Source organism: Sturnira hondurensis, unplaced genomic scaffold, assembly GCF_014824575.4.
Source record: "Sturnira hondurensis isolate 20B ecotype Veracruz unplaced genomic scaffold, ASM1482457v3 Scaffold0008860, whole genome shotgun sequence".
In the NCBI taxonomy this organism is placed as follows: Eukaryota; Metazoa; Chordata; class Mammalia; order Chiroptera; family Phyllostomidae; genus Sturnira; species Sturnira hondurensis.
Genome location: NW_028081491.1, coordinates 2,677,761 through 2,697,977, shown reverse-complemented (window position 1 = coordinate 2,697,977; position 20,217 = coordinate 2,677,761). Strand labels below are relative to the sequence as shown.

At 41.9% G+C, this 20,217-nt stretch overlaps 1 protein-coding gene and 1 long non-coding RNA gene across 2 annotated transcripts in view; one reads left to right on the top strand and one right to left on the bottom strand.

Annotated features, from left to right (window-relative positions):
- Positions 1-592: 592 nt before the first annotated feature.
- The window catches only part of FBP1 (fructose-bisphosphatase 1), a 33,255-nt gene continuing 13,630 nt past the window's right edge, over positions 593-20,217 (bottom strand). Inside the window, exons 3-7 of the mRNA XM_037056217.1 lie at positions 13,628-13,720; positions 7,554-7,694; positions 4,020-4,157; positions 3,092-3,211; positions 593-1,508 (exon numbers count right to left, since the gene is read on the bottom strand). Coding sequence (XP_036912112.1) covers positions 1,317-1,508; positions 3,092-3,211; positions 4,020-4,157; positions 7,554-7,694; positions 13,628-13,720 — 684 coding nt within the window. The 3' untranslated portion in view covers positions 593-1,316. The remainder of the gene's footprint in view (positions 1,509-3,091; positions 3,212-4,019; positions 4,158-7,553; positions 7,695-13,627; positions 13,721-20,217) is intronic.
- On the top strand, positions 12,606-18,555 carry LOC118993718 (uncharacterized). The gene is made up of 3 exons (XR_005067930.1): positions 12,606-12,695; positions 16,067-16,068; positions 18,545-18,555. It is a non-coding gene; the product is annotated as an uncharacterized LOC118993718 (long non-coding RNA).

Below are 20,217 nucleotides of genomic sequence, written 5' to 3'. Positions count from 1 at the left end.
TGACAACGACTGACTTACAAGTTGACTAAAAATCAAAAGGAGCTTTGAAAGTCAGGGGAGAAATAGTGGCACTAGGTCCAGTCAGTGGACAAAAGCAGAGCCAATGCTTGAGATCAAACTAAGTTTCCTATTGGAAATCCATGGAATCGATGAGGAGTATTTGTAGAAAAAGGAGGAGGATTTACACAAAAACCTGTTTTAAGTTAGCAAGTAAAAATACATACATACATACATATATACATACATTTTTATAAAATCTAGAGTAAAGTATATGACTGTCTAACACTATGCTGTCTGCCTGAAATTAATACAAAATAATGTTCAATGTAAACTGTGACTGAAAAAATTAAAAAATAAAAAAAAATCTAGAGCCAAAGAAAAGCCAGATGTTTCTTAAAACCTGATATAGATTGCCATGACCTTGGAAATTCTAGTCCAAAAAGAACCAGGGTCAGCCAGGGGAGCAAATGTTTATACAGAGTCTAGTAAGAAATACACTTGCTTGCAACAATGTATTATTTCCATAAATTTTGCTTTTATGATGAAATCTTCCTTATGATAATTAGACCTTAGAAATTACTAGACTCTTGAATTCAATAAAGTGTTGTTTTTATTTTTAAAAGTCACCATTGAGTAATAATGTAAACTTTCATTTGTAATTCAGATCATTATACCCACATATAGAAGCCAAGAGGCTGTAGACAGGCACACCCACTAACTTATCACCTCTCCAGCTCCCAGGCACAAACAGCTTTGCTCAGGTTCATTCTACACACCCAGACCTGAACAGACAATACATAGGAGAAGCAATGGGCTAACTCAGAGTTTAGTGACCAGATTGCCTGGGATCATATCTGAGCTCTGTTGTTAATCGGCTGGAGATCTTAAGCAGATTATCTCAATTCTCTGTCTTTCATTTTATCATGATGTAATGGTGAAATAAGTTATTCATAGCACCTAATTCATAAGGTTGCTGTGAAGATTAAATGAGTTACCTAATGTTATATGCATTAACTGTTATTACTACTATTACTATTATTTGATGCAAAGCAATAAAGACTATTTTTAGAAAAAAGGAAAAATATGTTTATTTTTTCTCTATCCATTCAAAACATATTTAACCATCAGTGGCATTATATAGATAGCATTTTGGTTAGGCAGCAGCAGGCGTTACACAGCATTTGATGGTGAAGGTATCTGTGCTTTTTATTCCTGCTATCTAGGAATGTATAATGCACAGTCAGAATAGGGTATTGCCATGTGAGATAAAAGCCCAGATAAAAGGCAATCTTTTTGATGTGGGAAAAGTCAGCTCTTCATTTGGCAGCGTGCTTCTTATATATCTCCAAGAACTCAGTCACATCTTCAGGGGACCCTAAGATGACTGGCGCCCTCTGGTGGATGTCAGTAGGAACGATGTCCAGTATAGCTTCCTTCCCGGTTGTAGCCAATCCTCCCGCCTTCTCAATGATGTAGGCCATTGGGTTACACTCATAGAGTAGTCTCAACTGGAAAACAAGAGCCAAGGGCAGGGACTTCACACCAGAAGGTATTACATACAAAGGGGATTTATTCCATAGCAAAACAGTGCAGAGCTAGTGGAAGTTTCCAAGGTAGCCGATACTTTCCCTTTCCTTCTATGAAGTTGTAAAAGCTCCCACATACCCACCAAAGGTTCCATATAGAACTAAATGGTTAATTTGGCCATTTGGTTAAATTAAGCCATTAATCAAGCTAGAGGCAAGAATTGATTGCTTGATGCAAATATGAGACAGACCACCTGGACTCAGTACTGAATGACATATTGGCAGAACTGATGGTTCCCTTCTCTTTACAGCATAGAAATTGGACCTAATGAGTGATTCTGTGTGTGTTTTGGATGGAGCTTTGCCTATTCTAAAAGCATACAAAAATTCATGGTTGTGTCTGGCTGCAGACATCTGGAAAGCATACTGGCTCCTCCAAACAGTATAATATTGTTTGCAACTCTACACACATTCCTTTTATAATTCTCCCAGGGCTTGAGGGTTGGGGTTTACTGTATTATATGCCTTGGCATTTACTTCTAAATATTAACTTTTTTATTGTATGTATTTTCGTGCAGTCTGCCTACCGAGCAGACAGCTTTTTGCAGGTGTTTCCTGACTCTATTTCTATACAGGTGACATGGCCAGATTTGCAAAACTGAAAAAAAAGAAGAGACTTCAATATTTGTGCTAAGAAACAATTTTTTGAAACATTAGAGAAAAGTGCTATGAAGCAGGCTAATCATACAGGTTGGGACCCCAGAGGTGTCTATGGCACGAGTGTTTTAAGTAAGAATGCCTTCAGTGAAGTGGACACCATGTGCTGTAAACAGAGATCTGAACATATCTGAATACACAGATTTCTAACTATCTTAAGGGGATTATTGTTTCCATTCCTTCTCTCATATTTAAAAAAAGGCACTCTGTTTATTGGGGGGGAAAGGACAATATTGAGAAGGAAACACTGTCTCTCTGTGTAGAAGAAAAGTGAGACCACTCAGCCAGCCTAAGCCAGCAGAGCCCCACCCCACCTTGTGCAAACGCTGTAGGCATTAACTGGTGCAATCACTGCTAACAGCTTACCTAAAAGCTCTAGGTTTCCCCTGAGATTCTTTCCTTCCCTAGAAAGGTACCATTTTCCAAGCAGCAAATGTCAGCTCATTAGTTATTTCTATTTTATACCCTTTACAAGCAATCAAAGAAAACCTCTAATACATATTTGATTTGCTGCCTTGGTAATTGGGGCTGGACTGTTTCATTTCTCTTTATGAATGGGATTTATTCTGTTCAAGCCAAACCCTGTGCCCAGTGGAAGCACTGAACACTTTTAGTCCCCTCCTGGCCATAACACCATCACTTATCTTTGGCAACAGCAGGGCTCTGCAGAGACCATTTTTAGCTCCTGTTGCCTGGCTTTAACCAGGGCAATCTCTAATCTAGACACGAATATGTCACAGATACCCTTCACACCCTGCTGCAGAGTCTAACGGTTATCATAACCTTTCTCCCTAATCAAATCCCTGGGCTGCAGATGAAACCCAGTGCTTCTCAGAGGATCTGTTTACCTTTCCTTTGGGGCTCTTCTTGTTAGCTGGGTACAGAAAGATCCCTCCGTAGACCAGGGTGCGGTGGACATCAGCTACCATGGAGCCCACGTACCTGGAGCCGTAGGGGGCTGAGTTATTCTGCAAGGTTAAGACCAGAAATAATCAGGGTTGCAGAAAAGAAAGAAAAGGAAGTTCTCTGTGTGTCCTTTACACTTATTTGATTAAAAATGGTTTAGTGAGCACCTATACAGTGCATGTTTAGATGTTTTCTAGGAAATGTGATGAAAATCCTGTTCCCAAGGAGCGGAAAAATGGAAAAATGGAGACAGTCTCTCATATGTCTTACACTAGGCCAAATTATACTCAGAAGCCTTGAGGAGGGTGCTGTTGATTCTGGCTCTGCGTTTGGGGCAGGTATCACAAAAATGGTACCACTTAGCAGAACCTTGCAAGGATTTTGCCAAGCTGAGGAGGGTGGGATTTTCATCTTGTGAGAGAGGGAGGTGCACAAGCAAACTATGTACAGAAGCAAATGCTGTCTACCTGGGTCTGGGGGAGGAGCCATGGGTGGGGTGGGGTGGGATGAGGGGAATTCAAGGTAAAGTAGAAGGAGAGATGGTGAAGCTGGAAAGAAAGCCTGGGGCCAGCTCCGAGGGCCCTGAATGCCATGCTAACATTTGGGCTTCCTCCTTAGGACACAGCAGCCATCAGTGGCATCTAATAACAGTGTGACAATATTGGACATTCCCAGATAAAAGCAGCTCTGCAGACAGTCATTTCTTTTCTTCATACTCAGTAATTAGTAACTGACAGATACCAAGATGGACACCTTCAGTCTTGTGAAAATTTGATAGAAATCCACCAGACATTGTAAAGCAGGTACCAACTGGCTTAATTATCCTGATTTCATTCTGCCAAGAGGAAATAGCAAAGAGCTCTCACTTACTGGCGGAAACTTCTTCCTCTGCACATATTCAGTGACAACAGGATCAAAATCCTTGGCATAGCCTTCATTGAGGCTGTAAATGTTCCCTTTCTTTTTGATCTTCACATCCTTGTCCACCAAGATGAACTCTCCGATGGCCTGTGAAACAGGAGGAAAAGGTGTAGAAGTGACGAGCCCTCTCCCCTATCTGTGTGAGGGTGCAGCAGGCCAGGCCAGGTTGGGGGAGGGGCACAAGGCCAGCAGTCACACCCGTGTGTCAATACCAAGAGCCTGGTTTTCCGTTTTGTGAGTTTTTCTTATTGAGGTATAACTGACATGAAGCATTATATTACTTTCAGGTGTACAACACAGTGATTCAATATTTGTACACATTGTGACATGACCACCAGCACAGGAAGCTTCTCCTGGCCCTGGGACTCCGGTGCCTCCAGCCCACCTCTCCAGCAACTGTGGGCAGGGCCAGGGCCGGGAAGAGTCATGGGTGTGACTAGCGGAAAGGAACTGGGAAAGACGAGAGGTCCCTGCAGATGTTGATGGGGATAGAGGAGACTTTTGACTTTGCTTTTAAATGGTTTCAGTAAAAGATGAAAGAAAACAGCCCTGGCCAGTATGGCTTAGTCGGTTGGAGCATCATCCAGTAAACCGAAAGTTGGTAGGTTCAATTCCCAATCAGTGCACCCAGGAGAGGCAACCGAATGATGTTTCTCTCTCACATCGATGTTTCTCTCCCTCTCTTTCTCCCTTCCTCCCCTTCTCTCTAAAATCAATAACTATGTCCTTGGGTAAGGATAAAGAAGAAAGAAAACATTAAAAAATATGGAGGGCAGAAACAGGTAAAACAGCAGCAAAGCCTCGGGGAGAATAAGAATTTTGTGTCCAAAGCAACGTAACAAGTGCATGCCTTCGAAAAACACAGCAAAACAAGGACCTGGTGCGGACAGGAGGTGGGCTGTCAGCTAAGTCACACCAACATGCTGAGGGCTGCTCTCAGATTTCCATTTCTACCTGCTGACATTTCCCTTCTGTGTGTTACTACAGAACAGAGTAGGACCCTGAGTTCTGGTTCACAGCACATATGTTCAGGTGACTCTGCTCAATGACTCACAAAGTATTTATTTCTCAGAATGTCCTTCCACAATGTCCCAGTGCTAAGCTGGTGCCTTTAAAGCTTAGGTTCTTCAAAGGAGTTTGGAATTTGGAGGAAAAGTGTCACATAACTTCTATTGCTCTGGACTGAGGATCACTTGGCACTCCTGGGTGTCACTGAGAAGAAGGTGATTGGGGCTCTGCTCATCTGGTGCAGGGGTGCTCCATGGAAACAAGAGGCAGAAGAAGGAAGCCCCCATCAACACGTTTCTCCCCAGCCATTTATTCCCATAGCAAAGGTTGCTGCCTGCCAGTATGCACTATGTTGGAACTGCAGAGGGAAGGAGGAGGGTGGGCAGGAGGAACGGTTAGGGGAAGAAAAGAGACAAGAATTAACAGTGGTCATTGAGAGGTGTCATTGCAAGTGGATTCTTTCTTTTATTCTTTGCTGGTATTTCCAACTCTTTCGAACACAAATATGTAGAAATATTCTTTTTACAAATACCTTTACAAAAAGAAGTGTGGGAAATGAAGTCATGGCGTAACAAGTGCCGCAGAGCTCACGCAGCCAGGCTTTGCAGACACCCCACCCAGGCACCTAGCCAGAGCACCCAGGATGTGGAGGGGAGTTTCTGCACATGGAGACAAGAGACTGGAAGCTTTGTGAAAGTTAAAACCTGCTAAAAATGCAAATAGAGCTGTTGGGGCCCTTTCTAGCAGAAACTCTCAGCTTGTTCCCACAGCAAGCCAAAATGAAAAGAAAAATGCTAAGCCAGTCCAAGGCTCAACCCCAGCATCAGCCAGCAGAGGGTTAGTCAGATCTCCGGAGGGCAGCCAGCAGGGGATAGGACAGCAGGCTTGCATTTTCCTTCCAAACACTGAGGGCCATTAGGTGTGAGGAGAGCAAAAGACTATCAAAGACTATCAAACACCCAGAAACTTATTCCTGGAGACACCGGTCTGCAATTTAGAAACAAGAAGAGATTTATTTTTTTCTACAGGCCCAGCAATGTAAAGGTAACAGAGAAGTCACCAGAAGAATGTCAAGGAAGCAGGAAGTGTCTAGTGAGACATTAAATCAATACTCGTCAATGATTTCTGAAACTGTACCCTGGGCTCCGAGTGAAGTGTGCTCTGGTTCTGCCACTGTTTTCCCTGAGGTCACCTCATTTGGAGGCTGAACCTAGTGCTGGCGCCCCACCCTTGTTTACTTAAGTGCCAGTACTTCCAAGGAGGCAAAGTCCGATTGTGCAAGAGTACAGGGGCAAAGGCAGCCTAGGCTCCAAACTGTGCGACCTGTCAACAAGCCCCACACCTGAACCGTCCCTCACAGGACTCCAGCGGCCTGTGTGTCCTCGTATTCAGTGTGTCAGCAAAAAACACAAAATAAATAACATGCTTCATTAATGTCCCCCAAGAACATTTCCAAAACTAAAGGCTGTTTATAAACTCAATTCTTTCCCCCTTGGGACACTGGACCAAACACATAATGTATGTGCTGACCTATTAAAGATTGTTCTATGGAATTTGTTTTCAGTGGTGTGGTTAGTTTGTGCCAGATATTTAAAAAGATTTCTTTCTCTAATTTATCTGCTCTCTTGAAACTGTTATCTAACTCAATAAATAAATAATTCCAATTAATAGATATGTAGAAGACATTATGCACAAATAAAACTGCTAATGAATATTTTTCATGGTACCCTTGGCTTCTCTCCATCAGGGAGCTTTTCTCTATTAGGTGGACTAAGGAGTTCTCTTCATTTTCTTCTGGATTTTCATGTCCTTGAGTCATCAAAGCTTTGTCAAACTGCAAAGGTTAACTAGAGGTTTGCGTGCATGTGCACATCAAATAAACCTGGTAGCTATTTTTGAGAAAACAATGCTTCAGGTGGGATACCTGTTCACTCAGGAAAGCAAGCTAGTAATGAACATAGTGGGTGGTAAATAGACCATCTACAGGCCCTATCTGGTCCATAAATGTGTTTTAGTTGGCTAGCACACTGTTTTACAAATCCAGAAACATCACATTTAAAAAACAACAACAGTGTTTTTTAAATATTGGAAGCCTTGACAGTTGTTGCTATTCCTCTCCGGTCCACCACAGTCCCCAACATCACTGCAGCCCTCCTTCCCCAGCACACTTGACTGGAGAGGAAGTGTGTCTGGCCTTGATAGGCATTGGAGTCAGTTGAGTAATGTCTGTTCTAAATGTTTCATCTTGGAACAAAGGGCCCATTTTAATGTCTGGAGAGATGTTATTTAGCACTTCAATAATCTCGTGATGTACACATTGTCCTCCATTTCACTCATTTCCCCACGTCATCTCTGTCCCTCCCTAGAACTTATCTCCCACCTCTATGTACCCTGCCCACCCCACCCCACCCACACATAAGAGACATGCACTCACAGCCATCGGTCAAGTGCCTAACCTCCCCCCGGGTCTCTCACCGGATCCAGCATGAAGCAGTTGACACCACATGCCATGGCCAGGACCAACATGGTAGCACTGCCATACAGTGCATAGCCAGCGGCTACTAGGTTCCGGCCTGGCTGAAGGGCATCCTTCTCAGAAGGCTCATCAGTAGAGTTCTAGGACAAGGAAGAAAACAAACACATTTTTGTTTTGTCTTTGTGGTATTTTTTTTTCAGTTCAACCATTAGCAAGATTCATTATCAAGGTGCTTTCTTAATAAAATAGGGCATCTTCTTAGGGGGACCTCCCTTCACGAATCAGTGATGTCCTGATTATATTAGCACAGCAGCCTTCCCACACACCCCAGATTTCCTGCAGCTGGATCCTTCTTTCCAATTACAGCCCTCCTCAATTTTACTAATTTGATATTCCCTCATTTCTCTATTTTCACTTTCAGGAAAGAGCCTACATTCTTGCCAGCTCCCACTAATTTAATCTTATTATGCACATCAATGTCTTTCACCTGCCTACTCCATCTTCATTTAAACAAATTAAGACTGGGCTGCAGGGCTGTGAGTCTGGCGAGGACATCAATTTCATGAGTTCTTGCCAGTTGTAGCCCATTCCCCAGTGAGCAGTGTGGACCACATCACTTACATATCAAAGAAATTTTCAGAAATACAGGAACTTAGAATATCTCTCCAGACTCATTACAAATTAGAGCAGATGCTTCCCATTTTTTTGACCATGAACCACAGTAAGAAACACATTTTCCATAACAAACCAATTTCAACACACACTCACATGCTCACACAACTACAGAAATGTAACAAAACCATACTTACACTTGGAACATGACACACACTCTAATCTTTTCTTCTTTCTTCCATTAAAAACACAGCCCACTAGGTCATGTGACCCACAGTTGTGCAATATTAAGGAACTGAACAGCCTACAGCAGGGGTATCAAACTCACGGGGCCAGCGGGCGGGAGGGGGGGCCACCTCAGCCTCCCAGTTGCCTTCAAAGGGCTAAATGAAATTTCAACTCCTTAATAGTTAAGGAGCAGTTACATTTATACCATTCTAAAATTATTTCAGCCCTTTGAAGGAAACCACGAAGCTGGCGTGGCCCCCGTGAAAATGAGTTAGACAGCCCGGCCCTAAGGAGCTCGCTCCTAATCAATGATGGCTGACTGACAGTTACCATCTTCATTAACACTGGGTTGCTTTCTTCGTTCCTCAGAGCAGTCCCAAATATTTCAGTTTGAATACTCTCTATTTGAATTTAAACAGAAATGAAAATGGGCAATTTCCGCCACTTCTAATTAGTTCTAAACCAGAGATTCAGCAGCTGAGAGTAAGGGAACCTACAGCACGATGCTAACAAAGGTCATTCCAACAAAAACGTTCATGGTGATTTCCTCCATAAGTTTTGAAAGTGTGGCCCAGAGATTGTCTGCATCAGAATTCCTTGAGAAACTTATTAAAATGCATATTCTGGGGCTGTGGTCTAATCCTGCTAAGTTAGACTTTCTAAGGGGGGCTGAAAATCTGCATTTTACCATTTATCATAGATGACTCTTGCCCTGAAGTTTAAGAATTACTTATGTAAAAGGAAGAATTGCTAAAACCACTCTTTCCATTTTTCCCCTCATCCCCACTCCTCGTGTTTAATAAACGGTTTTCATGGAGGTGGCTGGCTGTTAGTTGGTTAGGCTGGGTCAGGTTATTTGATTTGGCCTAGTTTGCATTCAGAGGATAGCAAGCATAGGTTAACACAAACTAAACACAGAATAGAACATTGGAGTTGTTCTCCCTAACTACTAATTTTTGCCCGTGCACAACCTTCAAAAAGAAACCAGCTTCCTTTGAAGCCAGTGACATAGTGGGAAGACTCGGGCCTCTATCCTCTATCTCAACCACTTACCCCCCTCAGCCAGTGTGAAATCAGGCAAAGGGAGTATGTAAACAGGCAAATTAGCTGGAAGCTGCTAGAGGCTTAGAGTGATCAGTTCCCCATTATGAAAAGTTCCCCATCAGTTCACCTTGCCTGGTACCTCCATGCCTGCTTACAGGGAAGGTGCAAGAGTAAAGAGGCTTTCTCTTTACTGAAACACTGTCACCAAATAATCCTACCTGTTGACACCTTTGCATGAAATAAGAAATGGTAACACTGTCTAAGATCCACATACTCACAACAAACAGAAAATAATGCCATCAAGTCATTGATTTGGAAGAATTCTCTTCTTGCCTGACCCCCTTCCAGTGCATGAATTCCCTCCTCCAAGCCCCCAGCTGCAAATGCCTTTGCTCCAAGAGACTCATTACATTCCCATGTGGATGCTCATGGGATAATGTGTACAAAAAACTTGGCAAAACTAGAAAGCCTCCAGACCTACCCATTCTGTGTATCCTGGGCCACCACCTGCTGCAGGAATTGGTCTGTTTTATTCCACACCATCCCATAAAGAGCATAGGGGAAGACACATGGATTCTGGAGACTCAAGGTGGCAGAGGAGAAAGTCAGGCAGAAGTGTAATGGGGCTGTCATGGCACCAGATAGTCTTCCCTAAGAGGCGCAGCCAAACCCTCCTTAGAAGGTTTCACGTGACATTTAGCAGAGTCCCCAGTAACTTGGCCAGTATTGTTCAGCTACTATTGTACCCAGAAACCTACCAGACGAAAATATATTTGATGCCACTGCCTCAAGGAGTTTATAATTGGTACTGAAGATCAGTTAGTTTTGCCTAGACAGTATCGATCACCCTGCTGCTGATAACTGATAACTGTACCTCAATCTTTCTTAAAATACTGCCTCCCTCCCTCTCAGCTCCAGGGGTGGGTACATAACCTTGGCCTGGTCAACCAGATCATTGCATGCTTCAGGCCATAGTGATTGGTTGAAGGATGGGCACATGACCTAAGCCAAGCCAATCAGAGCCAAAGAGACGATATTCTTCTTGGAACTGTTAGAAAAGAGGCTTAAACTTTCTATGTGAGAAAACTGTACTTGAAAAATAATTAAATAAAAAAATTAAAAAAAAAAAACTTTCTATGTGAGCGGCTGAGAGGATTGAGTGTGAGCCTGGACGTGTTGGCAGCCATTTTGCCATTAGAGAGGAGGGTGGAGATAAACAGGAAGTGTGTCCTGATTATGTGGTCTCAGCCCTGAATGCAGCTGCACTGGAAGTATACTTACCCACTGGGCTTTTAGTTACGTGAACCAATTTTCTGTCCCTTCCTCCCTCCTTTCTTAAGTTAGAGTTGTGACACTGCCCACCGAATCTTAGTACAGCAAACAACACTGGTAATATTAATAGTTACCATTTATTGAGCACTTTTTAATGCCAGGCACTATTTTCAGTGCATTAGACTTAATTTTCAGTATCTCCCCTTGATGCCTAAGGAAATAAGAGGCAAAGAGCCATTATTACCTTGCCCAAAGTCCCACAGAGCTAGTGTCAATGTCAGGAAGCCATTATTAATAGCTAATATTACATATAGCTATTATTAATACATCTTCCTGTGCTCAGTTAAGGGAAATATGTTGAATTCTGAAGCTGATAAAACACTTTTGAAACTCTGCTTGGAATTATGTGGATTGGATTTCTTAGAGGACACTGCAAATTATAATGTATCCAGCAGAGGATGACCACGTTTGCAAATGTCTAAAGTTAACATCTCATATTAAAGATGTTTACCTTAAAAACGATTTTTTAAAAGGAGGGCAGGAAAGCCATTTCTAAACATGTAAGAATCTTATGTTCTGAATCTCTAAAAGGCCAAATAACAATAGGAAGACAGATTGGACTCAGTATTTGGATAAACATTCTAACTGTGATGGTTGTTCAACACTTTGGGGGAATGGGTATAACAAGCCAGAAGCTGGGTGACCCCTCCTGAGGCGCTGCAGCAGGAACCACGTGGAACACTGGACCGTGTGCCCTCCAGGTCCCCTTGGAGCCTGTTTCTGTGCATTGTGTGGGCAAGGCCGGTACTGTTGCCGGTTCCAGTTACAGATGCTGAGCTTCTGGGAAGGTGCCCTAGGGAGCTGAATTCTAGTCCAGAACATCCTTGCAGAAAGCAGGGAAGGTCACCTTTGAAATATCAGGCACATCAATATTTATGCCCCATAAGCCCTCAAATGGTTTCAAATTATCAATAAGCCTTTTGAAAACTGAAATGACTTAAAGGCACTATCACACTCCTTTTTTTTCAGTCTTTTGAGAGTCATTTCAGGCTTACTGAGTGTGGAGATTCATTGCTGACTCATAGCATCTTTAATTCAAGCTACTGTGGCAAGCTGTTTTAATTATTTTAGTTAATAGCCAGTGTCCCTCTGTTTTTTAGTTTTATTTCTTTTTTTCCCTTCAAAGGGTCTTTGTTTGGGGGCTTGAGGTGGAGACTAGGTCTGGCAAACATGCTGCTTTAGTTTTGGTCAAGTCATTAACCAGCGGTCTTCCTTCACACGAGGACTTTTGCTACAAACCTCACTATACTAAAGATGTGATATTTTGCAGGTAAAATTATCTGCTTCCATGTCTGCAACAAAAATGGTATATTTCATGGTTGACTTAAGAAATAAATAAATTCTTGCATTTCCCTTTCTGACATGAGCATTAGAACCTATTACTCAAATTGATTTGATGTGTATCTCCCTCTGAACCCAGACAAAAGCAAAATACACTCCGATGACAAAAGAGAATTATTCCATGGTTGTCCTGATTTCCATATGTTTGAAAGGAGATTATGTGCAATACTAGACAACAAGTCATTTTGAATAGTAAAGTGAAAGTCAGGGTCTCACTGCTTAAAGTATGGCCTCTGTATTCTAAAATAGAAAAGTGGGAGAATCTCTACGGTCAGCTCAGCCTGCCACCTTGTCCATTAAGGTAAAGAAACTGGTTCAGCTTCCATGTCTGCTGTGAGGTTTTATTGCTAAATTAAATAAGGGCTGAAGCTAAAATGACATTTCAGATTTCATGTTTTATGCTGGGCCCACAGGTATTCACTCTATTTTGTCTATATATTTGAGAACTGTTGCACCACCTGTGTGTGTATGCACACAGACACACACATGACACGTGGCACTTACAGGAAAAGGGAAGCTTTGGCGGTAGAGTTGCCTGCCCAGGTCGAGCAGGTGGCAGGTCGGGACAGGGGTCCAGGTGCCAAGTTTGTTTCCACAGGTGGCCAGATGGGGGGAATTGTGGGCTCTATTGTCAGACAGTCTCTACCACAGCCATGCGGCTCTGCCAGTGCATCATAAAATCAGCCAAAAGCAACACGAAAACAAATGAGTCAGCCATTCAAACATTATTTATAGACAGTGAAAATCAAATTTTATGTAAATGTTACAGGCCATAAAATATTATCCTTTAGTTTCTACAGCCGTTTAAAAATGCAGAAGGGCCTGGCTGGTGTAGCTCAGTGGATTGAGCGCGGGCCTGCGAATCAGACGATCACAGTTCAATTCCCAGTCACGACACATGCCTGGGTTGCGGGCCAGTTCCCAGCAGGGGACCCACGAGAGGCAACCATACATTAATATTTCTCTCCCTCTCTCCTTCCCTTCCCCTCTAAAGATAAATGAATAATAAAATCTTGAACAAACAAACAAAAACAAAAAAATGCAGAAGCATTATTTTTTGCTTATAGACCTCAAGCAACTGGCTGAATTTGGCCCTGGGAGGAGTCATACTTTGCAGATCCCTGATTTGGAGGATTTAAAGGGCAATTTTGACATAATAATCTCTACTGTTGTCACACTGTCACAATACAATGTGACATACAATTCTCAGTTCACATACAATCACCACTGTAACCACCCTCTGTAGTTTCTTTTACTATCAACTTCATTTTCTATTATGAATAAACTATAGGTCTCTTCCCACCCACACTTTACTATATTTTCTTTTAACAACTTACTGAATCTTCATTATGCAGCTAATGGTGAAAAAGTCAAAACTAGAGACATAAACCTATGTCAAGCCTCACAGAGTTTTATGATATACATTCTGGCTGCTGGAACAGCGAACCAGGACCGGCCACTGGACCTTTACTCTGTTGTCAATTCCAAACCAGGGACTTGAAACATTACATTTTACCTTTCTGTAGATGCCAAAAATGGTTCCAATGGACACAAGGCAATCGATATTGGAGGATCCATCCAGGGGGTCAAAACAGACCACATATTTACCCTGAACAAAAAATAAAAAGGAATACAACTTTACATTAAAAATTAACACATTATAACAAAATAGTATAAACTTAGAGGATAAAAAATGAAATCTAGGGGAAGTTCAAGAAGTGTTAGTCTTTTTTTAAGTATATTTTATCAATTATGCTATTACAGTTGCCCCATTTTTTTCTCCCCTTTATCCCCCTCTGCCCTGCAATGCCCTCCCACCAGCATTCTCCCCACTTAGTTCATGTCCATGGGTCATACATGTAAGTTGTTTGGCTTCTACATTTCCTATACTATTCCTGACCTCCCCCTGTCTATTTCATGTCTTTGAATTATGCTTCTTATTCTCTGTACCTTTTCCCCAATCTCCCTTCCCCCTCCCCACTAATAACCCTCCAGGTGATCTCCATTTCTGTGAATCTGTTCCTGTTCTTGTTGTCTGCTTAGTTTTTTAAGTGCAGTTGTTGATAGTTGTGAGTTTGTTGTCATTTTACTGTTCATAGTTTTTATCTTCTTTTTCTTAGGTAAGTCCCTTTAACACTTCATATAATAAGGGCTTGGTGATGATGGACTCCTTTAACTTGACCTTATCTGGGAAGCACTTTATCTGCCCTTCCATTCTAAGTGATAGCTTTGCTAGATAGAGTAATCTTAGATATAGGTCCTTGCCTTTCATGGCTTGGAATACTTCTTTCCAGCCTCTTCTTGACTATAAGGTTTTTGGGTTTTTTGTTTTGTTTTTTAGAAATCAGCAGATAGTATTATGGGAATGGCTTTGTAGGTAACTCTTTCTTTTCTCTTGCTGCTTTTAAGATTCTCTCCTTATCTTTGGCCCTGGCTGGTGTGGTTCAGTGGATTGAGTGCCAGCCTTCAAACTAAAGTGTTGCCAGCCAGTTCAATTCCTAGTGGGGCACACACCTAGGCTGTAGGCCAGGTCCCCAGTAGGGGGTGCTCAAGAGGCAACCACACAATGATGTTTCTCTCCCTCCCCTTCTCCCTCCCTTCCCCTCTCTATAAATAAATAAATAAATATTTTTAAAGAGTCTCTCCTCATCTTTAATCTTGTGTACTTTAATTATGATGTTTCTTGGTGTGTTCCTTCTTGGGTCCAACTTCTTTGGGACTCTCTGAGCATCCTGGATTTGCATGTGTAGTTCCACTGCCAAATTGCCAAGTTTTACTTCATTATTTTTTCAAATAAGTTTTCAATTTCTTGCTCTTCCTCTTCTCCTTCTGGCACGCCTATGATTCAGATGTTGGAATGTTTAAAGTTGTCCCAGAAGTTCCTAAGCCTCCCCTCATTTTCTTGAATTCTTGTTTTTTTCATTCTGTTCCAGTTGAATGTTTATTTCTTCCTTATGTTCCAAATCATTGATTTGAGTCCTAGTTTCTCTCCCTTCACTGTTGGTTCTCTGTATATTTTTCTTTGCTTCACATGGTCTTCATTTCTTCCTTTATTTTGCGACTGTACACAATCATTTCTGTGAACACTCTGATTACTGGTGTTTTGAACTGTGCATCTGACTGGTTGGCCATCTCTTTGTCACTTTGTTGTGTTTTCTGTGGAGTTTTGAGCTTTTCTTTCATTTGAGCCATATTTCTTTGATTGGCACACCTGTCACATTGTAAGGGGCAGAGCATTAGGTATTTGCCAGGGCACGGCAATCCACTTAGCTGCACTGTGGGGAGGGCTCAGAGAGAAAACAGTGCTGCTTGCTAGCTTGCTCAGCCCTCAGCCCACTTTCTGTCACTTCCCTAGCTTCCCACAAGTGGATTGTGCCCTTTCAGGCACTGATTCCCAGGCGGGTGGGTTTGTATATATTCTAGGATCCTGTGGGATACTCCAACAGACTCTCTTGTGAGACAGAGAGTTTCTCCCACTACCACAATCCCCATGTGTTTTTAAGAAATATTACTCTTATTTATACTCTGTCATGGAAGGAATGAGTGCCATACAAAATGAAGATAATGACTATATATGTATACCAAAACATCATTAGGCAGAAAAATACAACTTAAAATAAAAGGTATAGACGAAAGTAATGTAAGATAGATAAATAAGTCTTAATTTTCTACATCATTGATATAGCTGAATCACAATTTTGACTTGTGTTTCCTCACAGCCAAATGAAGAAGAAAAACAAGGTTAGTCATTTATCTATTTTTACTCACTAGGGAAATAAGGAACATAATTTTTTCAGAGAAGCAAAGACATTAAGAATTAAAGAAATTTCTCATGCAGGTCTTAAAATGACACTTGTCATTGCAGCACACAGAGCTCCAAACAGTAGCCCAACTGAACTTCCCAAAGGAAGGAACCCTCCTTTGCAGTGGGAATACTGAAGATTCATTCTTCCAGTGGTCTTGCCACTAGAATGCTGGAGCTGGCTGGTATCCACGCTCAAGAGCTAATCATGCATATCTCTTCCCAACTCTGCTTTCAGTGACATCATGTTAATAGCTTGAAATCAACTACAGGACCATGACTGATGTGGCTCAGTGGATTAAGCACTGGCCTGTGAACCAGAGGGTTGATGGTTCTGTTTCCAGTCAGGACACATGCCTGGGTTGCAAGCCAGTTCCTTGTTGGGGTGTGGGAGAGGCAGCCACCTGCTGTTTCTCTCTCACATCAATGTTTCTGTCCCCCATTTTCTCCCTCCCTTCCCCCATCTCTGAAAATAAAAGAATAAATTTTTTAAAAGAAAATAAGTCAACTATGGGGAGTATTTACAAAATTGATACTGACAATTAGTAAAAATCAGAGATTTTCTTTCTTAAGACAGAACCAGTTTACCAGCACACCACTGGGGGTTTTTCCATCTCCAAATTAGTTGTTTTAAGATGTGGTTTTTGCAAACATATCAAAAATTTATATGGAACCATAAACAAACCCAAATAGGCATGGCGACTTTGAGAAAGAAGAACAAAGTAGGAGGGAATCACAATACCTGATATCAAGGCCACTGTAATCAAAACAGCCTGGTACTGGCAAAAGAATAGACACATAGACCAATGGAACAGAACAGAGAGCCCATAAATAAACCCAAGTCTCTATGGTCAACTAATATTTGACAAAGGGGGCAGAAGCATAAAATGGAGTAAATATAGCCTCTTTGACAAATGGTTTAGGGAGATCTGGACAGCTACATGCAAAACAATGAAACTCAATCTCCAACTTATGCCATACACAAAAATAAATTTAAGGAGACAAAGACTTAAACATAAGTCATGACACCATAAAAGTTCTAGAAGAGAACATAGGCAGGAACATCTCAGATATTCCATGCAGCAATATTTTCACTGATATGTCCCCTAGCACAAGGGACATAAAGGAAAGAATAAACAAATGGGACTTAATTGAAATAAAAAGCTTCTGCATAGCTAAAGAAAACATCAGCAAAATGAAAAGGAAACTCACCATATGGGAAAACATATTTGCCAATGATATCTCAGATAAGGGTTTGATCTCCAAAATATGTAAAGATCTCACATGAGTCTACTTCAGGGAGACAAACAACCCAATTAAAAAATGGGCAAAAGACCTGAACAGACATTTCTCCAAGGATATACAGAGGGCCCAGAGACATATAAAAAGATGCTCAGCATCACTAGCCATCAGAGAGATGCAAATTAAAACCACAATGAGTTACCACTTCACACCAGTGAGAATGACCACCATAGACAAATTAACTAACAAGTGTTGGAGAGGATGTGGAGAAAAGGGAACCCTAGTGCACTGTTGGTGGGAATGCAGACTGGTGCAGCCACGTGGCAAACAGTATGGAATTTCCTCAGAAAACGAAAAATGGTACTGCCTTTTGACTCTGCAATTCCACTTCTGGAAATATACCCTAAGAAGCCAGAAATACCCTGTGTACCCCTATGTTCATAGCAGCACAATTTACAATATCCAAGTGTTGGAAGCAACCTAAGTGCTCATCAATAAATGAGTGGATCAAAAAACTGTGGCACATTTACCCAGTGGAATAGTACATAGCAGAAAGAAAGAAAGAGCTCCTACCCTTCACAACAGCATGGATGGATATGGAGAGCATTATGCTAAGTGAAGTAAGCCAGGCAGTGAAAGACAAATACCCTATGATCTCACCTAGAAGTGGAACCTAATTAACAAAACAAACAAGCAAACAAAATATAACTAGAGACACTGAAATAAAGAACAAACTGACATTTATCAGAGAGGACAGAGAAGAGGGATGATAGGAGAAGGGCTATCAAGGAGCATGTATAAAGGACATATGGACAAAGCCAAAGTGGGTAGGTTGAGGGTGAGAGGCAGGGATAGGTGGGGAGGGGGTGCATGGTGAGGTAAAAATGGAGACAACTGTACTTGAATAACAACTTTAAAACGATATATTTTAATTTTTAAAAAATGTAGTTTTTAAATTTCTACATTGACTTCCAGTCAAGATTGGGGTGTAGATAAACATGGCTTGCTTTCTCAAACAACCACATTAAAATTGCAACTACAAACTATTGAACAACCATCAATCAGAACCATCAGTAATTGAGTTGAATGGAAGTCTGACAACTATGGAATTAAAGAAACAACATCAATCCAAACTTGTAGAAGGAATGGAGACAATGAATGGGCTGATCTCACATCCACATGTGGTGGATAAAAATTTGGGAGGTATATCTCAAGAGCAAGGAGTTCCAACCCCACACCAGCCTCCCTAGCCCAGGGTTCCAATACCAGGGAGATAAGTCCCATAGCTTCGTATGCAGAGATTGAGTAAGTGGAAGAAACCTCTGGAGTCCCAAGTAGTTCCTCTTAAAGAACCCCCACACACACTTACACAGACTCACTCCGTCTGAGCTGCAGCATTGGGATAGCAGTATGAAAGGCACCAGAGGCATACAGGAAGGAACTAAAGTGTCTGGAATTAAGGTGAGAAATGAAGGACAGCTTTCTACAAGGCAGAAAGATGGGCAGAAACCACTGTCCTTTTCTGAACCCTCCACACACAGAGCCATAGAGCCAGCAGGTGGGTTCCATATCTGAGACTCCATCAACCTGACTAACACTTTTTAACCCACCCTGGACATTCCCTGAGCCTTCATCCAACCCAACTTACGGACCTACCCAAGCTGTTAACAGTGGCTTTTCCATATAAATGGCTGGTTTGGACTCATGCTTCATAATTTCCTAAATCCTCTCAATTAAGAAACAGGTGGCCTTAGTGAACCTCCAGCCCCTGTACCACTTGTTAAGTGTCCAAGGACCAGCAATAGCAGCAACCAGACTAGGTTTACAGCTTGGCTTCACCTGGGAACCTCTAAGCCCAGCACAAGAAGCAGCCATCTACAGACTGCTTTATAGCTCATACAGGGGGGCTGGTATAAAAACAAGAGGGAGCTGCCCTTGGCCTGTACCACCTGGGAAACCTCAGGGCCAGCACACCCAGTGGACAGGTACAGACCATGTCAGAGCACCTCCATCTTGCCCTTACACAATGATCCTTCATGGAGGGCAGAAACTGATGGTCAGTGGTCATGGCCAGTCCTAGTAGCTGACTGGACTAGGAATATCCCTCCCATTGATCTTCCAACAGCAGCCAATGCTCAACTACAAGAGGAGGGTGTACTCAGCCCATATGGAGGATGTGCCTTGAGTACCCACCTTGGGAGATAGGGGAGGCTGTGTCATCAGACCCTATAGGACATCTAGTAAATTAGGCCAGGCTACCAAGACACAGAGTCAAAGCAGCTGTACCTAATACATAGAAACAAACACAAGGAGGCTGTTAAAATGAGAAGACAAGAAAACATGGCCCAAATGAAAGGACAGATCAAAACTCCAGCAAGAACTAAACAAAATGGAGATAAGCCATCTATCAGATGCACAGTTCAAAATGCTGGTTCTAAGGATGCTCAAGGAACTTAGTGAGGACCTCGCAGCATAAAGAGACCCAGTCAGAAATGAAGGATACACTAATCAAAATAAAGAACAATTTACAGGGAAACAACAGTACAGTAGATGTAGCCAAGAATCAAATCAATGATTTGGAACATAAAAAGCAAAAAAACAAGCAATCAGAACAACAAAAAGAAAAAAGAATCCAAAACAATTAGGATAGTGTAAGGGCAGCCTCTGGGATAACTTCAAGCACTTCAACATCCACATCCCAGGGATGCCAGAATGAGAACGGAATGAGCAAGAAAGTAATCTATTTGAAAAAATAATGAAAGGAAACTTCCCTAATTTGGTGAAGGAAATAGACATACAAGTTCAGGAAGCACAGAGAGTCGCAAACAAGGTGGGTGCAAGGAGGCCCATTCCAAGACACATCATAATTAAAATGCCAAATGTCTAAGGCAAAGAGAGAATCCTAAAAGCAGCAAGAGAAAAGCAGTTAGTTACCTACAGGGGAGTTCCTATAAGACTATCAGCTGATTTCTCCAAAGGAACTTTACAGGTTGGAAGGGATTGGCAAGAAATATTCAAAGTCATGAAAAGCAGAGGCCTGTAGCCAAGATTGTTCTACCCAG